This window comes from Haemaphysalis longicornis, unplaced genomic scaffold (genome assembly GCF_048455015.1).
Source record: "Haemaphysalis longicornis isolate Haplotype H1 unplaced genomic scaffold, Haemaphysalis longicornis Haplotype H1 scaffold_4, whole genome shotgun sequence".
Classification (NCBI taxonomy): domain Eukaryota; kingdom Metazoa; phylum Arthropoda; class Arachnida; order Ixodida; family Ixodidae; genus Haemaphysalis; species Haemaphysalis longicornis.
The window spans coordinates 47,996,388-48,013,997 of NW_027526361.1; the positions used below are offsets into that span (position 1 = coordinate 47,996,388).

General features: G+C 47.9%; 1 protein-coding gene across 1 annotated transcript; it reads right to left on the minus strand.

The window, feature by feature from the left end:
- Nucleotides 1-8,253: 8,253 nt before the first annotated feature.
- On the minus strand, nucleotides 8,254-16,855 carry LOC144180336 (endothelin-converting enzyme 1-like). Its single transcript, XM_077708706.1, has 2 exons — nucleotides 16,735-16,855; nucleotides 8,254-10,452 (listed from the first exon to the last, which is right to left on the minus strand). Exons 1-2 carry the CDS (start codon nucleotides 16,828-16,830, stop codon nucleotides 8,347-8,349), a joined length of 2,202 nt encoding a protein of 733 aa, XP_077564832.1. The 5' UTR covers nucleotides 16,831-16,855; the 3' UTR covers nucleotides 8,254-8,346.
- Between the last annotated feature and the right edge of the window lie 755 nt (nucleotides 16,856-17,610).

Genomic DNA, 17,610 nt, shown 5'->3' on the forward strand with positions numbered 1-17,610 from the left:
TTACGATCAAGTAGAATAAAAATTTCAATCCCTCCTGTTTCAAATAATAAGACAACCCTGCTGAGGGATTTAGAGTTCGAAAATACCTGGTACTCAGTTGAAGCTTTTTTCGGGCTTTGTGGCTGGAAGTCAGTTTGAAGAGTTATTTGAGCCAAATTGTCTGACAAGCTAAACCTTTGTACACTGCGGAGTTTGAAATTGTCGTCTTCGGCTCAACACGAATTTATGCACCGTCATTTAGGGCGTTGAGTCAACTGGATTTTAATGTGTTTAAATTAGTACTCATGACACCGTTTTCACTATCGACGGGGGCACTCGACTGGCCCGGATGGCCGCAAAGTTCGGTGCATGAATGCAGAAAATGATATTTATAGAGTGGGCGTCGAAAAGCGCGGAAACAAGAAAACAAATGTGGATGGGCCTTAACCTAATGGGGAATTTCCGCTACACTCCTTTCCTCCGACCATAATGTAAAAAAATGCTAACAATGAAACTATAAAAGAAAGCACAAATACATTTTTAAGGGTCTCAGTATTCTTTAAAGTTACTGGGGAGTGCGGGTAGTAGACATCACCGAAGAACTAAAGAATCCCAAAGTATGGAAATAATTTCTGTTGTCGCCCAATTTACCAGGCTAATACCTTTTCTAAAAAATATATTTAAAGAAGGAGGTCATATTGCGGTGTTTTTTCTCCTGCATTTTGAGGGACGTTGCATTAAACATGATCTGCCTTATAAGGCTAGTCAAGGACGCTTCAAAAAGGATCTGCTGAAAAGCGAATATTCATAATTCGAAATATTAGCAAAAAATATTTATACCGGAATACCGGTAAAAAATACCCGAATATTTAGCCCGGTTATGATTAGATCACCTACCGCGGTGGATCAGTGGATAAGGTGTTGCGCTGCTGAGCACAACAAGGACTCGGGTTCGACTCCTAGCCGCGGCGGCCGCTTTTCTGATGGAGACGAAGAGCGAAAAACGCCCGTGTGTTCGAGATTTCGGAGCACGTTAAAGATCCACAGGTGGTCAAACAAAATTAATCCGGAGCTCTCCACTACGGCGCGCCTCATCACCTGCGAAGCGTCGGCACGTTAAACGTCACAATCAGATCATCCATTCGAATTACCAACATCTTTCTCGGCAATAGCAGACACATTTAGGAACCGAATTTCCTCTCTTAGCTGTGCTATTTTTTGTTATGTATGTAGGTGGGGCTAAACAGTGTGCACGTGTAAATTAAAACTCCTGATTAGCGGGCTCTAAAATAAATTGCGATGAGGATATTGATAGATCGCTCCAATAAAATTATTACGGGCAAAAAAGAAAAGCGAGGACAGGAAAAAAAGTAAGAATAACTGCCAATGTGCAGCGTCGTGTCCTCAAGCACTTTAGTGAAGAAATGGTTCGACCGCTCGGGAACGCTTTCCCGTAGTACTAACGCCTATTTTCGGGTAATTATGATGCTGATGCTTCCACTCTCTAAATGACAGCGTGTTACAAGCATTGCTTCGTCAGAACTGCCTAAAATTGGCTACAATCGAACAAGAGAAAATCTCCCAAATTAGCTCTGCGGCCTCTGCCTCACTCACCACCCCTCTGCATCGAACGCCGCTCGCAGTAACAGGACAAATTTATGCCTTCTGCAGCCACCTGATAAATGGTAGTTGCAATCTGTTGACGCGGAACTATTTTTCATTTTGTTTTCTTTCGGGGGAAGGTTTGCTGCAACCCAACCCGGCGTTAAGCGCATCCTCGAGCAGCCGCCAAACTGCCAGCGTAGCGAGCTAACCGGCTGGGGTACCGCTTAGCAGTCAACTCACATCACCGACGGCCATTTCAGCCTTTTCCTGCAACCTCCTCGCCACTTTCACGGGGTCCCGAAGCGGAGCCGCTGGGAGCAACCGGCCACGGCGGCGGTGTAGACACCCGCGGATATCGGGGTCGCCCGGCCGGCGCGGCGAACGGCGCGGCAAGCCGAAGAAACCGCTGGTGAGATCCGACCCGGTTGTCGGTGGTGCGAATAATTGCGGACCTTTCGGCGGCAGCCCGCAGGCGTCGATCGGGAGGAGCAAGAAGAGATCGGCCGGCGTGTTCGGCGACACGTCCCGAGAGCACGCGCGACCGTTCAAACCCTCGTTGTTGTCTTTATTTGCGCGCGTTGCGCCCTCTTCTTCATCGCGTGTGGACGGGCGATTTGGACGCGGAGAGAGCGGCGGTGGTGAAGCATCGACTATGTAACTGCTTATTACGGGCTTAACGGAGCAGGAAGATATATAGGAGTCGTTCGGTAGTAAAACCGCTATGATACGGTTTTGTGGGAGCAGCGGCGGCCTCTAGCAGCGCGCATCGTGGGACGTAGATGGGAGTGCCCTCTCTGTGGGTGTTTGTCATTAGGCGACCGCGCCGTAGGCCGCTGGCCGGTAAACAAGTTTCGGAATGTTCTGCTTTGATTTTTGTATTCTCAGTCCTGTAGTGCCAAACAAACAAACAAAAATAAAGCTGTTCAAATCAATGTGAAAGCTGTCGGAAGTGCAGAGCAGTGGTTCGCCATAATGGGCTGTACCGCCGTTATCTGTTCACTGCTACCACCCCTATGCAATTCAAATTTCCCGCCTTCGCAGTGCTCGCGCGCCCTCTGCCTGAAACTGCGCCAGCAGGAGTTCTGTCCTTTTTGTTTTGTGCTTGTTTAATTTCATATGCTGGAGCTGTTTTGCGTCATTTCGAACACGCAATTTTTTTCTTCCGCAGCTGGGGCCTTTCTGCGTCATTTCGAACGCGTCATTTTTTTCTTGCGCGGCTAGAGCCTTTCTGCGGCATTTCGAACGAGCCATTTTTTTTTTCTTGCGTGGCTGGAGCCTTTCCGCGTCATTTCAACCCGCCATTTTTTTTTCTTGTGCGGCCGCTTTTTCGCTTACTATCGTAAAAACCACCCCAATGGGCGTTCCTAACTAAATGAACGCGGCCGCTGCCGGTTAATTCCGTATATTTTGCCTCAAATGTACCTACAATTTTCTTTGCGCTAAACAAAGGGGAGATGTAGGACAAGCGCCAGCGGTTCACGAGTTTCGAACGCTTATGACTATATAAACCGCTTGGCTTTCGAAGCCTCTGGGTTACGCCGCGGCGACAGCGCTACATTGGAACACACTGTTGCTCTACTTGGGTACAGCGAACGAGCGACGACAACAAGGCGAGCGCCTAAAGTGCTCTGCACTTCAAAGAAACTGGCTTTGGTCTTTCGGTAAGGTAGGTGCGGGAGATTCTTGAATAGGCTGTGAACAGCATTTTTGTTGTTTAATGGTTATGCTGCTTTCGCATTCAAAGCACCTAAGCAGTCAACCGCCCCGAGGAATTCCTTTCCCCCGGAGCCACGGAGGTGCCTCTATTGACCTCGTGGCGCTTGAGGCAACGATGAGAGCGTCGTCATCACGAAGTTGACGCGGCAGCTATGGCCACACGTTGATCATGCCAGCAACTCGATTTTATTCCGTTTTATCCGCAAATATTAGTCAAAACTGTTGCTTTTATCACAATGTAGCGGGAAGGCAGATATTAGAGCAGTAAAGTATACGAGAAACCGTCACTTGTAGAAATTCCCGACATTACCCTGTCTCAGCGACGCAATAAATGCCTATAATGAGGGCAAGATGAGAGATACGGGTCGCGGCATAAGGCGCCCTTGAGCCGCGCGCTGATTTGGGCCGGACGCCCTGCACTTTGGTGCGACACAAAAGCCCAAGGGACGTCATCTAAAGACCCTTCATTTTTCACCGGCACCGCGGTCCCGAAACCTCTAAGCCACTCCGCCATGTAGAGCATGCGCAGTCGGGCGGCGGGCTTTCAATGCGGGAAACTTTGGCGAGGAGCTGTCGGAATAAAGCTGCTCGTTGGGAACATCTTCCATGTTTACCGTCCGGTAAACTAAGCAGCACCGTGCATTGTGTTATTTTTTTACATGTCAATAACTTAGCTGCTAACTTAAAGGGGCCATGCAGATAAAACACAAGTTTGGTTCATTCGAAAGATTGCCACTTTATAATCTTACTGACATCACTTTTAACGCACACTTCGTTCAAATAAGCTATATAATTACGAAAAAAGGGTATTGCCGTGCGACCCACTAGCTTATTTCCCGCAACAGAACCTATGATGTCATGTCCAGCTGTGCGATTGGAGGAGGCGTCCAAAGCAAACGAAAATTACGCAGGGCTTATAAGCTTGCCGAACGAGCTATTTGCACTTAAATGTAAGGCATATTTATTTTGCAGCCGTAAGAATGGTGCGGTAAACAATGAAAGCGATGAAAGTTACGAAAATGCACGTAAGCGTAGAAGTACCGATGCGCACTGCTGTTGGTACTGGGCGCATTACGCTTGTTCTAGCTGCACAGCAGTCCGCTGCTTTGTAGTTGTCTTACACGACACTGGCCGCTTGGCGTAGGCGACGTTGTTTTATCGGAACCCATTTGTCGAGTATACCCCATGTTGCACGAAACGATTACTTTCTACAGTAGCAAAAGACAAGCTAGGTGCAAATACGGTCAGAAACAAAGCAACGGCGGTCAACGGTCCGTAGCTGAGTATGGTAGTGCCATCCGGGAGGGCTGACGGCAAGCAAGGCTGCAGAGCCGAACGACGCAGTGGAAGTTCGTTTGAACACGCGTACTTGTCACGTCATGGCAGACGTCACGAAAACACAATATTTTACGGGAAAACCAATATTTGTGATCTCTCAGTGAATACGGCATTTGCTGTCGGACAAGCGCTGGGGGCACTATAAAACACAACATCTTTCAAATAAAAAAATCTTGTATTTTGGCTGCATGGCCCCTTTAAAGGTGTGTGCTACATCCATCTGCGTACGCGACTTGTGCACTACCGGCAGTTTGTGCTCATTGGTGCTGTTAATGTACGCTGGTGACACGGTCGATTATTCGTGGGAAATAGCATTAAGCAGCTAGAAATAGATGCGAATAGTGACTTAATAAATATCGCGAAATGGTACGATAAAAGCAGGTTGACGCTAAATTTAACCAAAACAAAATGTATTCTATTTTCGTCTTTAGGTGCAAAGAGCAAGAATTCAATAAAACTGAAACTGGGAACTGATGATATTCAAAAAGTAGAAACGTATAAATATCTCGGCATAGTCTGTGGCTCGGCCACGGATTATAAACCGCCTATCAGGGAACTGTGAAGAAAATTAAGTTTTGCTTGTGTCACGCTGTACCAGGCACGCCAGCATTTCCAACAATAAAAACAATTTACTTTGCTGGTTTTTCACTGCCACTTAATATACTGCATTGAAAATTTCGGGTAGCACATGCTATCGTACCTTTCCCCAGTTAAAAATTTACAAAAACGAGCACTCCGCATTATAAACTTTTCAAAATATACCGACCACACAGCCCCTGTATTCAGCAAACAAGAAATAATGCCTATTTTTTTTTTGGTCGCCCGAGATTACAAAGTAGCCTGCGTCACTCACAATATTTTGTCAAGATATTTGGCCATCAAATATTTTCATAAAATTAGGTCGAGTAACACGAAGTCACACAAACATCAATTTTAGCATCCCTCTTGCACGCAACGTGTATGGCAGACGTACTATGGGCGTCAAATGAAACGCGAACACGAAAATATGCACCAGAATGTGCAAAATTGTAAAATACTGTTCGTAGAGTACATATAATGGCACGCCATTGGTATATTTGGAAATCCACTTTTCCCAACTTTGTTTTTGCAACTATAATAAGCCGCGCGTCATTTTGGCTTGCATGGAAAGAAATCGCGCTATTTGTGTGTTCAGGTTGATATATTTTCGTGTTCGCGTTTCTTTTTCCGCCTATAATACACTGCAGTACCCTGGTACTAAGATATGAAACGCTATTTCTGTTGACGTTAAAGAAAGCTTCAGTTTTTCTCAAGCCCTGAAAAACGCTATCAATGGTAATAATTTCGAATCACTCCCTTGATCTGTATATAAATATGTATACCAGCTGTAAAATGTATTTTCTCTGGACAAAAGGCGAAAGATCAATCCGCACGACTCCGATGGTCGGGTAGGGATCGGCTCGTGTCCTACAGGGACATAAAAAATCACTATCGTCTGGAACGGGCCCGTTTCCCCCCCGCTCACCCGTCACTCAACAAGAGGCAATCCGTCGTGTGGCGGCTACTTCAAACGAACTCATATCCAAACCCGGTTATGTATAGCTACTGCTATCCAGGGCAACATTCGGATAAATGCCATAAATGTAAAGAAAGGGCAGATCTAGCACATATGCTATGGGCCTGCCCGCAGGCGGCTATACCCGCGCGCAGAATCACTCGGGCGGAGCAATGGGAGACCGTGTTGCTCAGCCACGACCCAGCGGATCAAGTCTGGGCCGTCCAGCTGGCCGAAGACGCTGCTAGAGCCCAAGGGCTCTTGGCCGACGCCTAGGATCACCAGCCTCTCCCAATAAAGTTATTTCTCTCTCTCTCTCTGGACAAAATATGTAGTTCATTACTTGCAAGACTGGATTTTCCGTTATTTCTCTTTCGCGTGACCTATGTACAAGTATATGTACAAGTGTGTGCATATGTATGTGCATTTATGATTGTATATGTGCTATGTTTAACTTCATTGATGCGTATGTGTGTATTACAATTCTGACAACCACTTTCTTTTAAATGCAGAGCATTTCAGTAACTCATGATGTCACCCGCGTTGACGTCCGTAGTCGTAGTCCGCACCCCTCCCCCTACACTATATAAAAAAAATACTATCCGGCGCCTGGTTTCGATCCCTCGACCCTGCGGGCGGAACACAATGTACATGGTGCTCTACCCACTGCGCCACAAAGCCGACACAGAATGGGAGGCTACGAACGCGCCTTATATCATTGACTCATTCAAACTACGTCAAGAAGCTGCTGATACAACTCATTCACTACCACCAACTCCCCAAACACTAAACGTTAACGCAATACACCCACCCCCTATGCGACGCATTTACTCGAGTCCCCCTCGCGGGGAGATGGGCCCAATTTTTTGTTGTCTATATTAAATTAGTTTGTAATTGACTTGCTATAATATGATGTATCATGGGCTCGCCACTAGCAGGGTTGCCATGGGGCCAGATAATGTGTTGCATATCAAGATGTAATACCAGAAACAACACCCGTGGGTTCAACATTTCGGCGTATGTTAAAGATCCCCAGGTGGTCAAAATTAATCCGGAGCCCTCCACTACAACGCGCCCCATCGCTGTGAAGCGCCGGCGCGTTAAACCCTATAATCAATCAATCTTTTAATACCAGTCTCACTGCGAGCTCACCCACCGCTGCCCAGAGCACGCGTGCAAGTGCTAACGATTCATAATTTTATAATTAAAACCCCATCTTACCTTTGACATCATTGAACATAGCTTACCCCTAGCAATGTTCGATACCCGCCGCGGTGACTCAGTAGCTAAGGCGTTGCGCTGCTGAGCACGAGGTCGCGGGCTCGATTCCCGGCCGCGGCGGCCGCTTTTTTGATGGAGGCGAAAAGCATAAACGCCTGTGTGTACGAGATTTCGGCGCGCGTTAAAGATCTCCAGGTGGTCAAAATTAATCCGGAGCCCTCCACTACGGCGCGCCTCATCGCCTGCGTTGCGTCGGCGCGTTAAACCCTACAATCAATCAATCAGCAATGTTCGGTGAGCGTGTTTCTTTCTTTCGAGGTGGCATGGGCGCAGAAATAGGCATCGTGTGGCATGGCATGCGTCGTAACAGGTGGCCCCCTCGACTTCAAGCGCAGCGCTGGGAAAGAATGGACCGCTGCAGAACACCACGACAATAAAGAGAACAGAATATCACCTGCAGAATACCACCATACAGAGCATTACACTGCGTTGAGGTGCGGCGACGTACAATCACTTAGTTGGTAGTCCAGAGAACAATAAGAACAGGCTCGTTAATTGATCTAGCTCGGGCGAGAGGTGTGATTTACTTCCATGACCCAACTCACAATGGGAAGACCATACGCACAGTAAATGCAAAAAAAAAAACAGTATAAATATGACCAGGCGCGATCACGAGCTCATTAAGGCAGGGTGTAATCAAACAAGGCCCGCCTAATTTGTAATCAGCGCGAGCATTACTCGGTGAGGCGCTGCACTGGGAGAAAGCTGCGATCGCGTTGCAGTGGGAGATAAGTGGAAACTAATTCCGTTGCAGCTACGTGGCATAGGAAACACAGCGAAAAGCACGGGATGCCGGGGCAAGTACCCAGGTGAGTCACAAACAATGACGGCAATGACCAATAGCAAGAAGGGGAAACGCGGAAAAACAATATGATTACAAATGGAGGCGAATTTCAAAAGGCCGCGCACTTTTTGTACGGGTTCATAGTATCACCGGCGTTGCATTTAAAAGCGGTTGAGAATTCGGGCATGTTCTTCACCTGCATGGTGCATCGCAGAGGCGATGGCGTGAAGAGAGACTGGTCATAATCATCGCGCTCGCAGTGCTTCAAACAGAGGCCGACGAAGAATAGTTGTTGCTCGTCTTCAGGTGGGCCGGCTTCCAGCGTCGTGTTGCGGGTCTTCAAGGAGTGGAAAGTCCTGAACGCCAAGGCTGCGCCGGCGAAGTCCGCAACGTTTTCCCAATGCGAGCTGTTCACCTGAGAAGGCATTCCGCCTTCGAGAGCCTCGCGGTGAGACTCATTAAGGCAGCGCGTTTTCTCTTCCACGGCGTGGAGCTCGGCCGAAGAATCGCCTCCCTTCCGGATCTCTTTACTCTGCGTGCCCAAAAGGAAGGCATGAATGACTTCATGGGCTATAATTTGTCCCAAGCCGCCATAGTTAAAAGAGTCTGGCCCACTAGCCAGGAAGACAGGCGGACGGAGAAGGTCGGCCGATATGAAGACTGTATTCGAGTCTTCAAAGTACGCAGCGGTAGGAAATCCACGATGGGGCAGCAAAATGTTCCGGTTTCCGAGCTTCCTGGCTCGCGTGATCTTGGACGCGCGCATCCAACTGAGGAGAAAGTGCCTCGGCGCTGCCGGGTAGTTCTGGTAGTAGCGATCGAGTTCTTCCACCGTCGTCATCCCGTTGGGGAAGCCCACGTGAAAATTCAGGCTTCGCATCCTCCTGAGCGCCTGCCGTTTCTCCTTCCGAGGCAACCACGACGCTCTGGCGACATCCGTTTGGGCCTGTGCTTTGATGTTGAGCGCCATGCCAATGGCCCTCTGGATGGCTTTCGGCGAGACTGCCCTGAAGATGTAGGCGGCGTACAGGGCTGGGCCCATGACGGTAGCCACTCTTTCGAGGCACGTCTGGTTGTGTAGGGCTACGCTCCTGATCAACCGCCTGTCGGAGTAGGATCCGTAGTTCCGGAGGAGACACCAGGCCATCTGGTACTTGACGCCGTCGTGGTTCAGTTGCGAAAGCAGGCTGCCGAAGAACTTGAGCGCGGATGGTTTTACGTACAGGATGTCGTCCGTGGTGTACACAGACCTGCTGTGGGTGCTGATGGCTTCGATCCACTGCTGACGCGAAACTGTCTTGGGCGTGTGTCGAGACAAGTGGCGCACCTTCAGGCGAGTAAACGGCTCGTCTCTCTTGCTATGGTAGGCCGCTAGTAAGGCGCTGGCGACGCTGTCCGCTCGAGACACCCTCGAAAGCACCTCCCACGTTTCACTGTCGCTGTTTTTGCTGTACGCGTTAACGTAGTGAACGTAGAAGTGGGTGATCCTGCTATCGCGCATCAGTTTCTCACGCCGCACGAACCAGGCGTCGAAGTTCTCGCTGAAGCCGATGCTCACGAGTTTCTTTCCGTTCACGGAAATCAGGTCGTGCATCACGAACGACAGCAGCGTGTTAACCCCGTAGCGAAAGAAGAGCGCACACAGGATGTCGACGGCATCCTTCTTCGACTTGGCGCCTCCATCGAGGAGGTCAAGCCCCACGTTGCGCATGAAAGAGCGAAGGTCACTAATTTCGCTGTTTTCACGCCTCAGAATGCGGACGCAGGCCTTGTACAGACTGACTGCTTTGTGGGTCGCGCTTCCCTGCTTGTGTTTCCTCAGTGGCTGGCGTAGTAGCCTGGTAACACCTCTGTTGACGTCGAAGTCCATGTTCTTGGTACGACTCAACCACTGGCCGCTCCGCGTTTTGCAGACGTGTCCGTAGGAGTCCTGGCAGGGGGCGCTGTCGGGCGAGAATTGGCTCAGTGTGTGCTCCAACCAGTTGCAGCGCTTTTTGGTGCATATCTGCTTGTCGACGCCAGTTTTGTGCTTAGGATGATTCCTGGCATCGCCGGGAGCAATAAGCGCCATGGCTATTGCCACTAGGAAGACGGCCGAAATAATGGCGACGAATACCACAGTGAGGCAGCAAGTCCAGCTTCCCAAAGAGACGGGTTCGGGGACGAGGCTCTGTGTCTGTTCTGGCGTGCTGTATGCTCCGTCATCAACGGCCATCTAAAGGGTGGGTAAAAAAGCGAAACATGAATGTGAGCAAGTCGATCCACAAGTGCAGTAAGGAGGTGCATCTGTGGCCTTCTCAGTACAAAACAGTGTAAACTGAATGATAAGCAGTGTTGCGACATTTCTCCTTAGAAAGTAGAAAAATCTCACATAAATAGAAATAAGGTAGTGTCTATTATCCCGGACACCGTGAGATTTACCGTCAGACATTTCTCACGCCAGTCACCTCTCAGTGGCTAAGCACGCTACGCGGAGATTTAATGGCATAAATATTTCCTAAAAAGCCGCGTTTGCCGCTGCCACTGTAGCGCTGTGTTACAGTGCTTCGTTTTAAACGAGAAGGCTCAGGTTCGAGTTCGACATTGCGGTGTTCTTTTCTTTTCAGCTTTCAGAATTTATCGCTCATCGTGATTATAAAAACACATTTTTTTACTCTGGTGTTTATTATATCAAGAGATCGACGCGCAAGACTTCTAGAATGGGTTGAATTACGTTAAATATAGATACTGTTCTGTGTCGTTGGGCTGGGTTAGATTAGGTTTGTTGCAGTTCGGCTGGATGTGGGTTGGTTATGACGCGATCGATTAGGTTACGCTAGGTTCAGTGAGGTTATGTTATGTTAGGTTACGTTGGGACGTAGTATCATTCAGCAAATTTTAGGCCAGCCAGCTTTTATGGAAACTGCCGTGAGAATTTCCCGGAGGTAACTCTCACGGCTGCCGTGAGCTTAGAAGCATCCTAGAAATAAAGAAGCAACGGTTACTAATTGGAGCCATTTTACCGTAGTCTATGGAGGGGGAACATTTCGGCAGTATACTATGCAACACGGTTTGTATAGGACATGGTCTGCAGACGGTAGTTACTGAAGTATTCCGTCACGTTAGAACTTTACAATACGGAATTTTTTTAAACTAAACAGTTTTTATTGGCTGCTCATGTCGCCACGAAGATTTTTTTCACTCGCAAGAGCGATATCCATAACAGTAATAACTATAACAATATTGACGAAAATGACTTAATTAAGTAAACAACTAAAACTACCAAAGTGTCATCAAAATAGCATTCAGTATTGAAAGTAAAATATGAACCCTATGCGCCTGCGAAGAACAGTAGGCCATGCCGCATTTTTCTTCAGTGGCTCTTGTTTTAAACCCGTGGTGTTCACTGTAGTCTGTGATTATGCTTACTAAGCAAAATGAAAGGTTTCATATTTACGGCGCACGTCAAAGATCCTCAAGTGGTCTAAACTAATCTGGAGTCCTTCAACGGCGCGCCTCATAGATCAGGTGTAGCTGCGACGCGCAAAACCCTCGTAATTTCAAATAATAATAAATATTTCATGCATCTAACATTCAGGCTGCTTATTTTTTGCATTGACACTGTTCTTATTAAACGCTCGTGGAAAACTTGACTTTTTGAATGCACATGTTGTAGAGAAGTAGCAAATGCACTTCTCCCTCTGGTCCTGTGTTTCTGTGCCAAAAGCTCCACCTTGCTTATGCTTGTTTGTGTTGTTTAAGGCGTCCTCTCCACACGTCTTTCGAGCTCTTGTTGTTCAGAAAATATTTTCGCTTCTTCGATCACTCTTTTTCTTTATATGTATCTGCACATTTATTTTTACCCTTTTTTGAATGATTTCCCTTCCTATATGTTGTCTTTTGTACGCCTTGTGTTCACGTACCCAGTGCTTCACCCGAGAAGGCCCTTGCGCTGTTGGTGAGCACTTTAAATAAATAAATAAATAAATAAATAAATAAATAAATAAATAAATAAATAAATAAATAAATAAATAAATAAATAAATAAATAAATAAATAAATAAATAGATGTAACTTTATTAGGGAAAGGGCTGGCTCAGAGGCCTATAAGAATGGTAGGGCGGAAAAGGAGGGGTAAAAAAAATAAATAAAAAAATAATTAGTTATAGCAGACTTACATAAGCTATTTGTGGTAAGCTCTGCATGTATCTCATCAACGTTTTTTAGAACGAAGCCGTCTATGGCTACGATCCAGCAGCTCGTCTCCGACGGCAGACCGAGGGTAGACCAACCATTTTCAGCGTACTATAAAGAAAATAATTTTAAAAAAGCCTGACGATTATGATGCTCCCTAATGCGAAATTTCAGCGCATCGCGAACTGCAGTCTTCTCGGTGACGGCGCATACCTGCTTCTTCTGACGAAGTGATCGCCTCATCAGCAAACGCACGACGTCTCATAGCGCGTAGCCGCCGGGAACTCTCTCTCTCTCTCTCTCTCTCTCTCTCTCTCTCTCTCTCTCTCTCTCTCTCTCTCTCTCTCTCTCTCTCTCTCCCTCCCTCCCTCCCTCCAACCCTCTCTCCCACTGTCTCACTCACTCACTCTCACTCTCTCACTATCTCACTCTCACTCTCTCTCTCACTCACTCCCTCTCTCTCTCACACACACACTCACTCGCTCTCACTCCCACTCTCTCACTGTCTCTCACTCACTCACTCACTCACTCACTCACTCACTCACTCACTCACTCACTCACTCACTCACTCACTCACTCAATCACTCACTCTCTCTCTCTCTCTGTCTCTCTCTCTCTCTCTCTCTCTCTCTCTCTCTCTCTCTATCTATCTCTGTCTCTCCTGACATTGCGCAATGCCGCGCGCTCTTCGGCGGCCACCTTCGCGGTGCACTAGAGAAGTCATTGTTCCTACCCACGCGGATCGTGTGTGTCCTTTGTGGGTGACGCAGGGATCGCGCCATTTCCTTATAATTCAACACAGTAAATCCCCAATGTAGCTAAACTCCAACAGCGAATCCCACCAGAGCGCCGTCGCATAAGATTGGCCGTCGCAAGACCTGCTCTAAGGACGCACTCTGTCAAAACATTTAGAGCCCTTCCACTATTGCGAAGATAAAATACCAGATAACCTGCATTGGTGAATAATTGTAATGAATTATACAAGGTGATTTACCATATTGTTTGGATAAAAGCACATACACAACCTCCTTAGAGAAAATTCTACATTAAATATCATATAACCCCCTCATAATGAATTCTCATATAACTTGTTATTCGGAATAGTTTCGATTAAACAAAAGTTAGAGCCGTTTTATGCAACCATACTCCCTCCGTAGACATCCATGTATATTGACAGCAGACGGGAATTCTGCAACGCTCACAACTTCACTGTGTATTAACAAGTTATGACAAGTAAATTAAACTCGATTTAATGATAGGATCGCCTTAGCGGCCCATTTCAGTACAATTTTTTATAGGATATCTATGTAAGATTGAGTGCTACAGATTATATAACGACAGCTCTGTAGCGAGCTCGTGCGATTCTTAGTCGACGCGAGGCAATAGACGCACGCAATTTCGGTCAGAAAAAGACGCTGTCATATCCCCGGCTCTATTTAACATTTTCATGTCCAGTCTCCCACCAATGCTGACGTCGATACCTGGTCTTAATATTGCCGTGTATGCAGACGACATAACCCTTTGGACCCATTCTGGGTCCCCCGGAGAGCAAGAACTAGTCCTGCAGCCAGGCCTGAATGTCGTTCATGATTACATCCAGCAGTGCGGCATGAAAACCTCTCCAGAAAAAACCGAATACGTGACTGTCATGAACAGTCCGCGACTGCGATCCGAGGCCGAACGAAACCTTATCTACCTTCGTTTAGGGGGCTCGGTCATATGCCGGAAACGAACAATTTGTATACTCGGCATGCTTATTGACGAGGACGGAGGAGCTAAAAGCTGGCTTCATAGCACGATGAATACTTGCCATCAGGCCTTACACCTTATGCGTCGCGTCTCCGCCCGTGGATGGGGAATCAAAGAACCGGGGCTCCGACAGATCACCCTAGCCCTCATAACGTCAAAAATCCTGAACGCATATTCGTACATGAGACTTAATGCGACCCAACGCCTTCAGCTTGAGAGAATAAATCGCAGAGCGATGCGCTTGGTCACTGGGCTACCGCAGTACTGCCCAGAAGTGGACTTGCACGCATGCAGCAAAATCAATGCCCTGCAAGATGTGGCAGAGCAGCAATCGCAAGCCCAGCGCGTCCGTCTTTCCACAACGGTGGCTGGCCGTCACATCTTGCGGGCATTGGGATACGACGTCGGCAACCTGGAGCCGCTCTCTTCTCCTGCCCCACCACGGAAACTCATCGACTTAGTGGATGGTATACCATTACCAAATAACATGAGTTCAGCTAATCAGCAAAAGCGCAAAGCTGCCGCTAAACGCCACATGAAGATGTCACACAAGCTATCCCTAGAAGGGACCGTCCAACTATACACGGATGCCGCCCAGTTCCAAAATGGCGCCGCAATAGCTTGCCACGATTCTGAGACAGACACGACTGTAGTTCAACGGCTCGCCGAGGAACACACGGTCACCAATCTTGAGCTCATCGCCATACCCCTTGCCATTACTCGAATAGTGGAAAGACGGGATCCGTCATCTCGCACCTATTATATTTACACCGACTCGCAAGCAGCGTACACCGCCTGCCGTGCAGGGGGAGCGGTCTACTCCGTTCTTAACACAATTCGGAACGAAGCCCGTCGCCTACGGGAGGAAGGCTACAACATAGTCATCAAATGGATTCCTGCGCATGAGGGAATTATGGGAACGAAAAGGCACACCAGGCAGCACGCGCTGCAGCTCTTTCCGCACCTTTGCCTGGATGCGCTGTCGTTTCCACTTCTTCGGCCATTGCCGATGTTGTACACCCACCGTCGCCTCTAATGGATAAGGCCTATATATGGCATCGTGCTCAATGCTATCGCCGCAGCATTTTCCGGCACTTGGCGAACCCCGAGGAAAAATATCGGCGACCATGGCACCCAGCACTCTTCGAAGGATAGAGGCGGTAATTCTTCGCCGAGCCCAGACTGGCCAACTTCTGTCCCCAGCGCGGCTACGCCTCATCAACCCGCGCTCATACGTGACCCCACAGTGCCCGTTATGCCCCGCAGGAGACACGACTGAACCTCTTTTGTGGCATTGCCCTGCTTTTACCGTGGTTCGGGAGACTGCACTTCAGTCTCTCGGCGTACGCCGATCTGGCACCCTCCAGGAGTGGATCGATCCACCATCGCACGTTGGACCATCGGACGCACTCCGTCTCTGGCGGGCTTTTCTTCAATATTTTAAGTACGAGAGAGTACCCGGACATTTCTTTGCAGAGCCGACCTCGGGACCATCCCACTTCAAAGACGTGGACAGCGGCCCCCCTCCTCCTTCACCATAAATTCCCCCATTTCTGTCGCGAGGTTTATAACCTGTACAATGCAGAAATAAAGACGTTAAAAAAAAAGGCTGCGTCTAATCTCACGGCAGCCGTGAGAATTGCCTCCGCGATCTTCTCACGGCAGTTTCCATAAAAGCTGGCTGACATAACATTTTCCCAAAAATAGAGAGTTATAGCAGAGCGGACAGCCGGTTCCGGTATGGTGCCCGGTATACCTGCGCATGCGCACAACCCGTTTTTCCGACACTGCGCAAGCGCAGTAGCGCCGGTAGCCTACCGGGCATCGTACCGGGAGCGGTTCTCCACTCTGCTATAACTCTCTAAAATTATGTCCCAACGTAACCTAACGTAGCATAACCTCACCGAACCAGCGTAACCTAACCGAACGCGCCATTAACCAACCCAAATCCAGCCAACCTGAAACAAACCTAATCTATTATAACCCAGCCCAACGACACAGAACACAACTTATATTTAACGTAATTCAGCCCATTCTAGAAGTCCTGTGCGTCGATCTCTTGACATAGTAAAAACCAGAGTAAAGAAAGCATTAACAAAATCACAATGACCGAAAAATTCCGAAAGCTAAAAACTCTCTCTCTCTCTCTCTCTCTCTCTCTCTCTCTCTCTCTCTCTCTCTCTCTTTCTAACCTTTTGTGAACCTTTTATTTTGTTCTTGTTAACCTCTTGTGAACCTTTTGTTCACAGATGTTTCGATTTACACGGTGCTGTGCCGTGAGCACGGACGCCGGACGGACGCCGGACGGACAAGCCTCGGCCCTACGGAGCTGTGCCTCTAAAAAGCATCGTAATGTCGGACTCGAACCTGAGCCTTCTCGTTTAAAACCAAGTACTATGCCACAGCGCTACAGGGCAAGCGGTGAACACGGCTTTTCAGGGAATATTTATCCCATATAATCTCCGGGTAGCGTTCGCAGCCAATGAGAGGCGACTGGCGTGAGAAATTTCTGATGGTATTTCTCACGCTTGCCGTGGTAATAGACACTAACCATAAAAAACGTAGTTGTGACTTACGGCAGCTCGGATAGAAGCCCGCTGCCCCTCAGAAAAAGGCGAAGTAGCTGCTTCGGAGTGGCGAGGAGCTATTGTCTTCCTGGCGTCCTGGCTCATTGTCGGAGACGGGTTGGAGCGAACTCGACGTCTCTCGGGTGGCTTCTGAGGCCGGCGAGAACACCTAGGCCAGCTGTGCGAAAAGAGGAGGGAGCGATGAGATGAATCTTCGTCGTCTGTTCTTCTCGACAGCTTTGTCGCAAATGACTGTCCAATGTCGGGGATTGCTCCTGCTTGTATGACAGCTTGACCAGAAACGAAACCAAATATTTATACGTGCTAAATTGATTACATCATTAGAACGTTGCTCAAAAAAATGAGTTCAGTTTTGTAGCAACCGTCTGCTGTGTTCTCGTTTCTTCCTCATACTTCATATCTCTTGTGCTGTCGCTTCTTACCCCACGCTTCACACCCTTATCTACTATCATCATCAATGTTTGAGCAGTTGTAGTTATGGCATGCCGCTAAGCAGTTGTGTTCACAACGATATTCATGTAACAATTTGACGGACAGTTTTCGACCCAGAGTGAAGACTATTCGCATGAGTTTTAGTTGGCATAGCCATGGATGTAACGAGTTGATTTTCCCATGCGAATCGGAGTGCCTGGAGTTGAGATCGCTGAGCATGAGCAGTGCTGGGGATGTCCAGCGAAGTAATTTAGCACACGACCCTAGAGGCGGCACATACATTACGTTAGAAGTACGAAACATTCTATTTCTATCGAGTGTTGATGGTGGTAATCCCTAAAAACACACACACGTACAAAAATATCGACTGTAATGATCTTGGAAATGACGCCTAATAAATTAACACTTAACTATAACTCCAAGTTCACACAT

Excerpts from the sequence above, each read along its gene's own strand:
- LOC144180336 (XM_077708706.1), bottom strand. The coding sequence starts at position 16,830 with ATGAGCCAGGACGCCAGGAAGACAATAGCTCCTCGCCACTCCGAAGCA. Across the intron at positions 10,453-16,734 it reads GGGCTTCTATCCGAGCTGCC|ATGGCCGTTGATGACGGAGC; the intron begins GTAAGTCACAAC and ends CCCACCCTTTAG.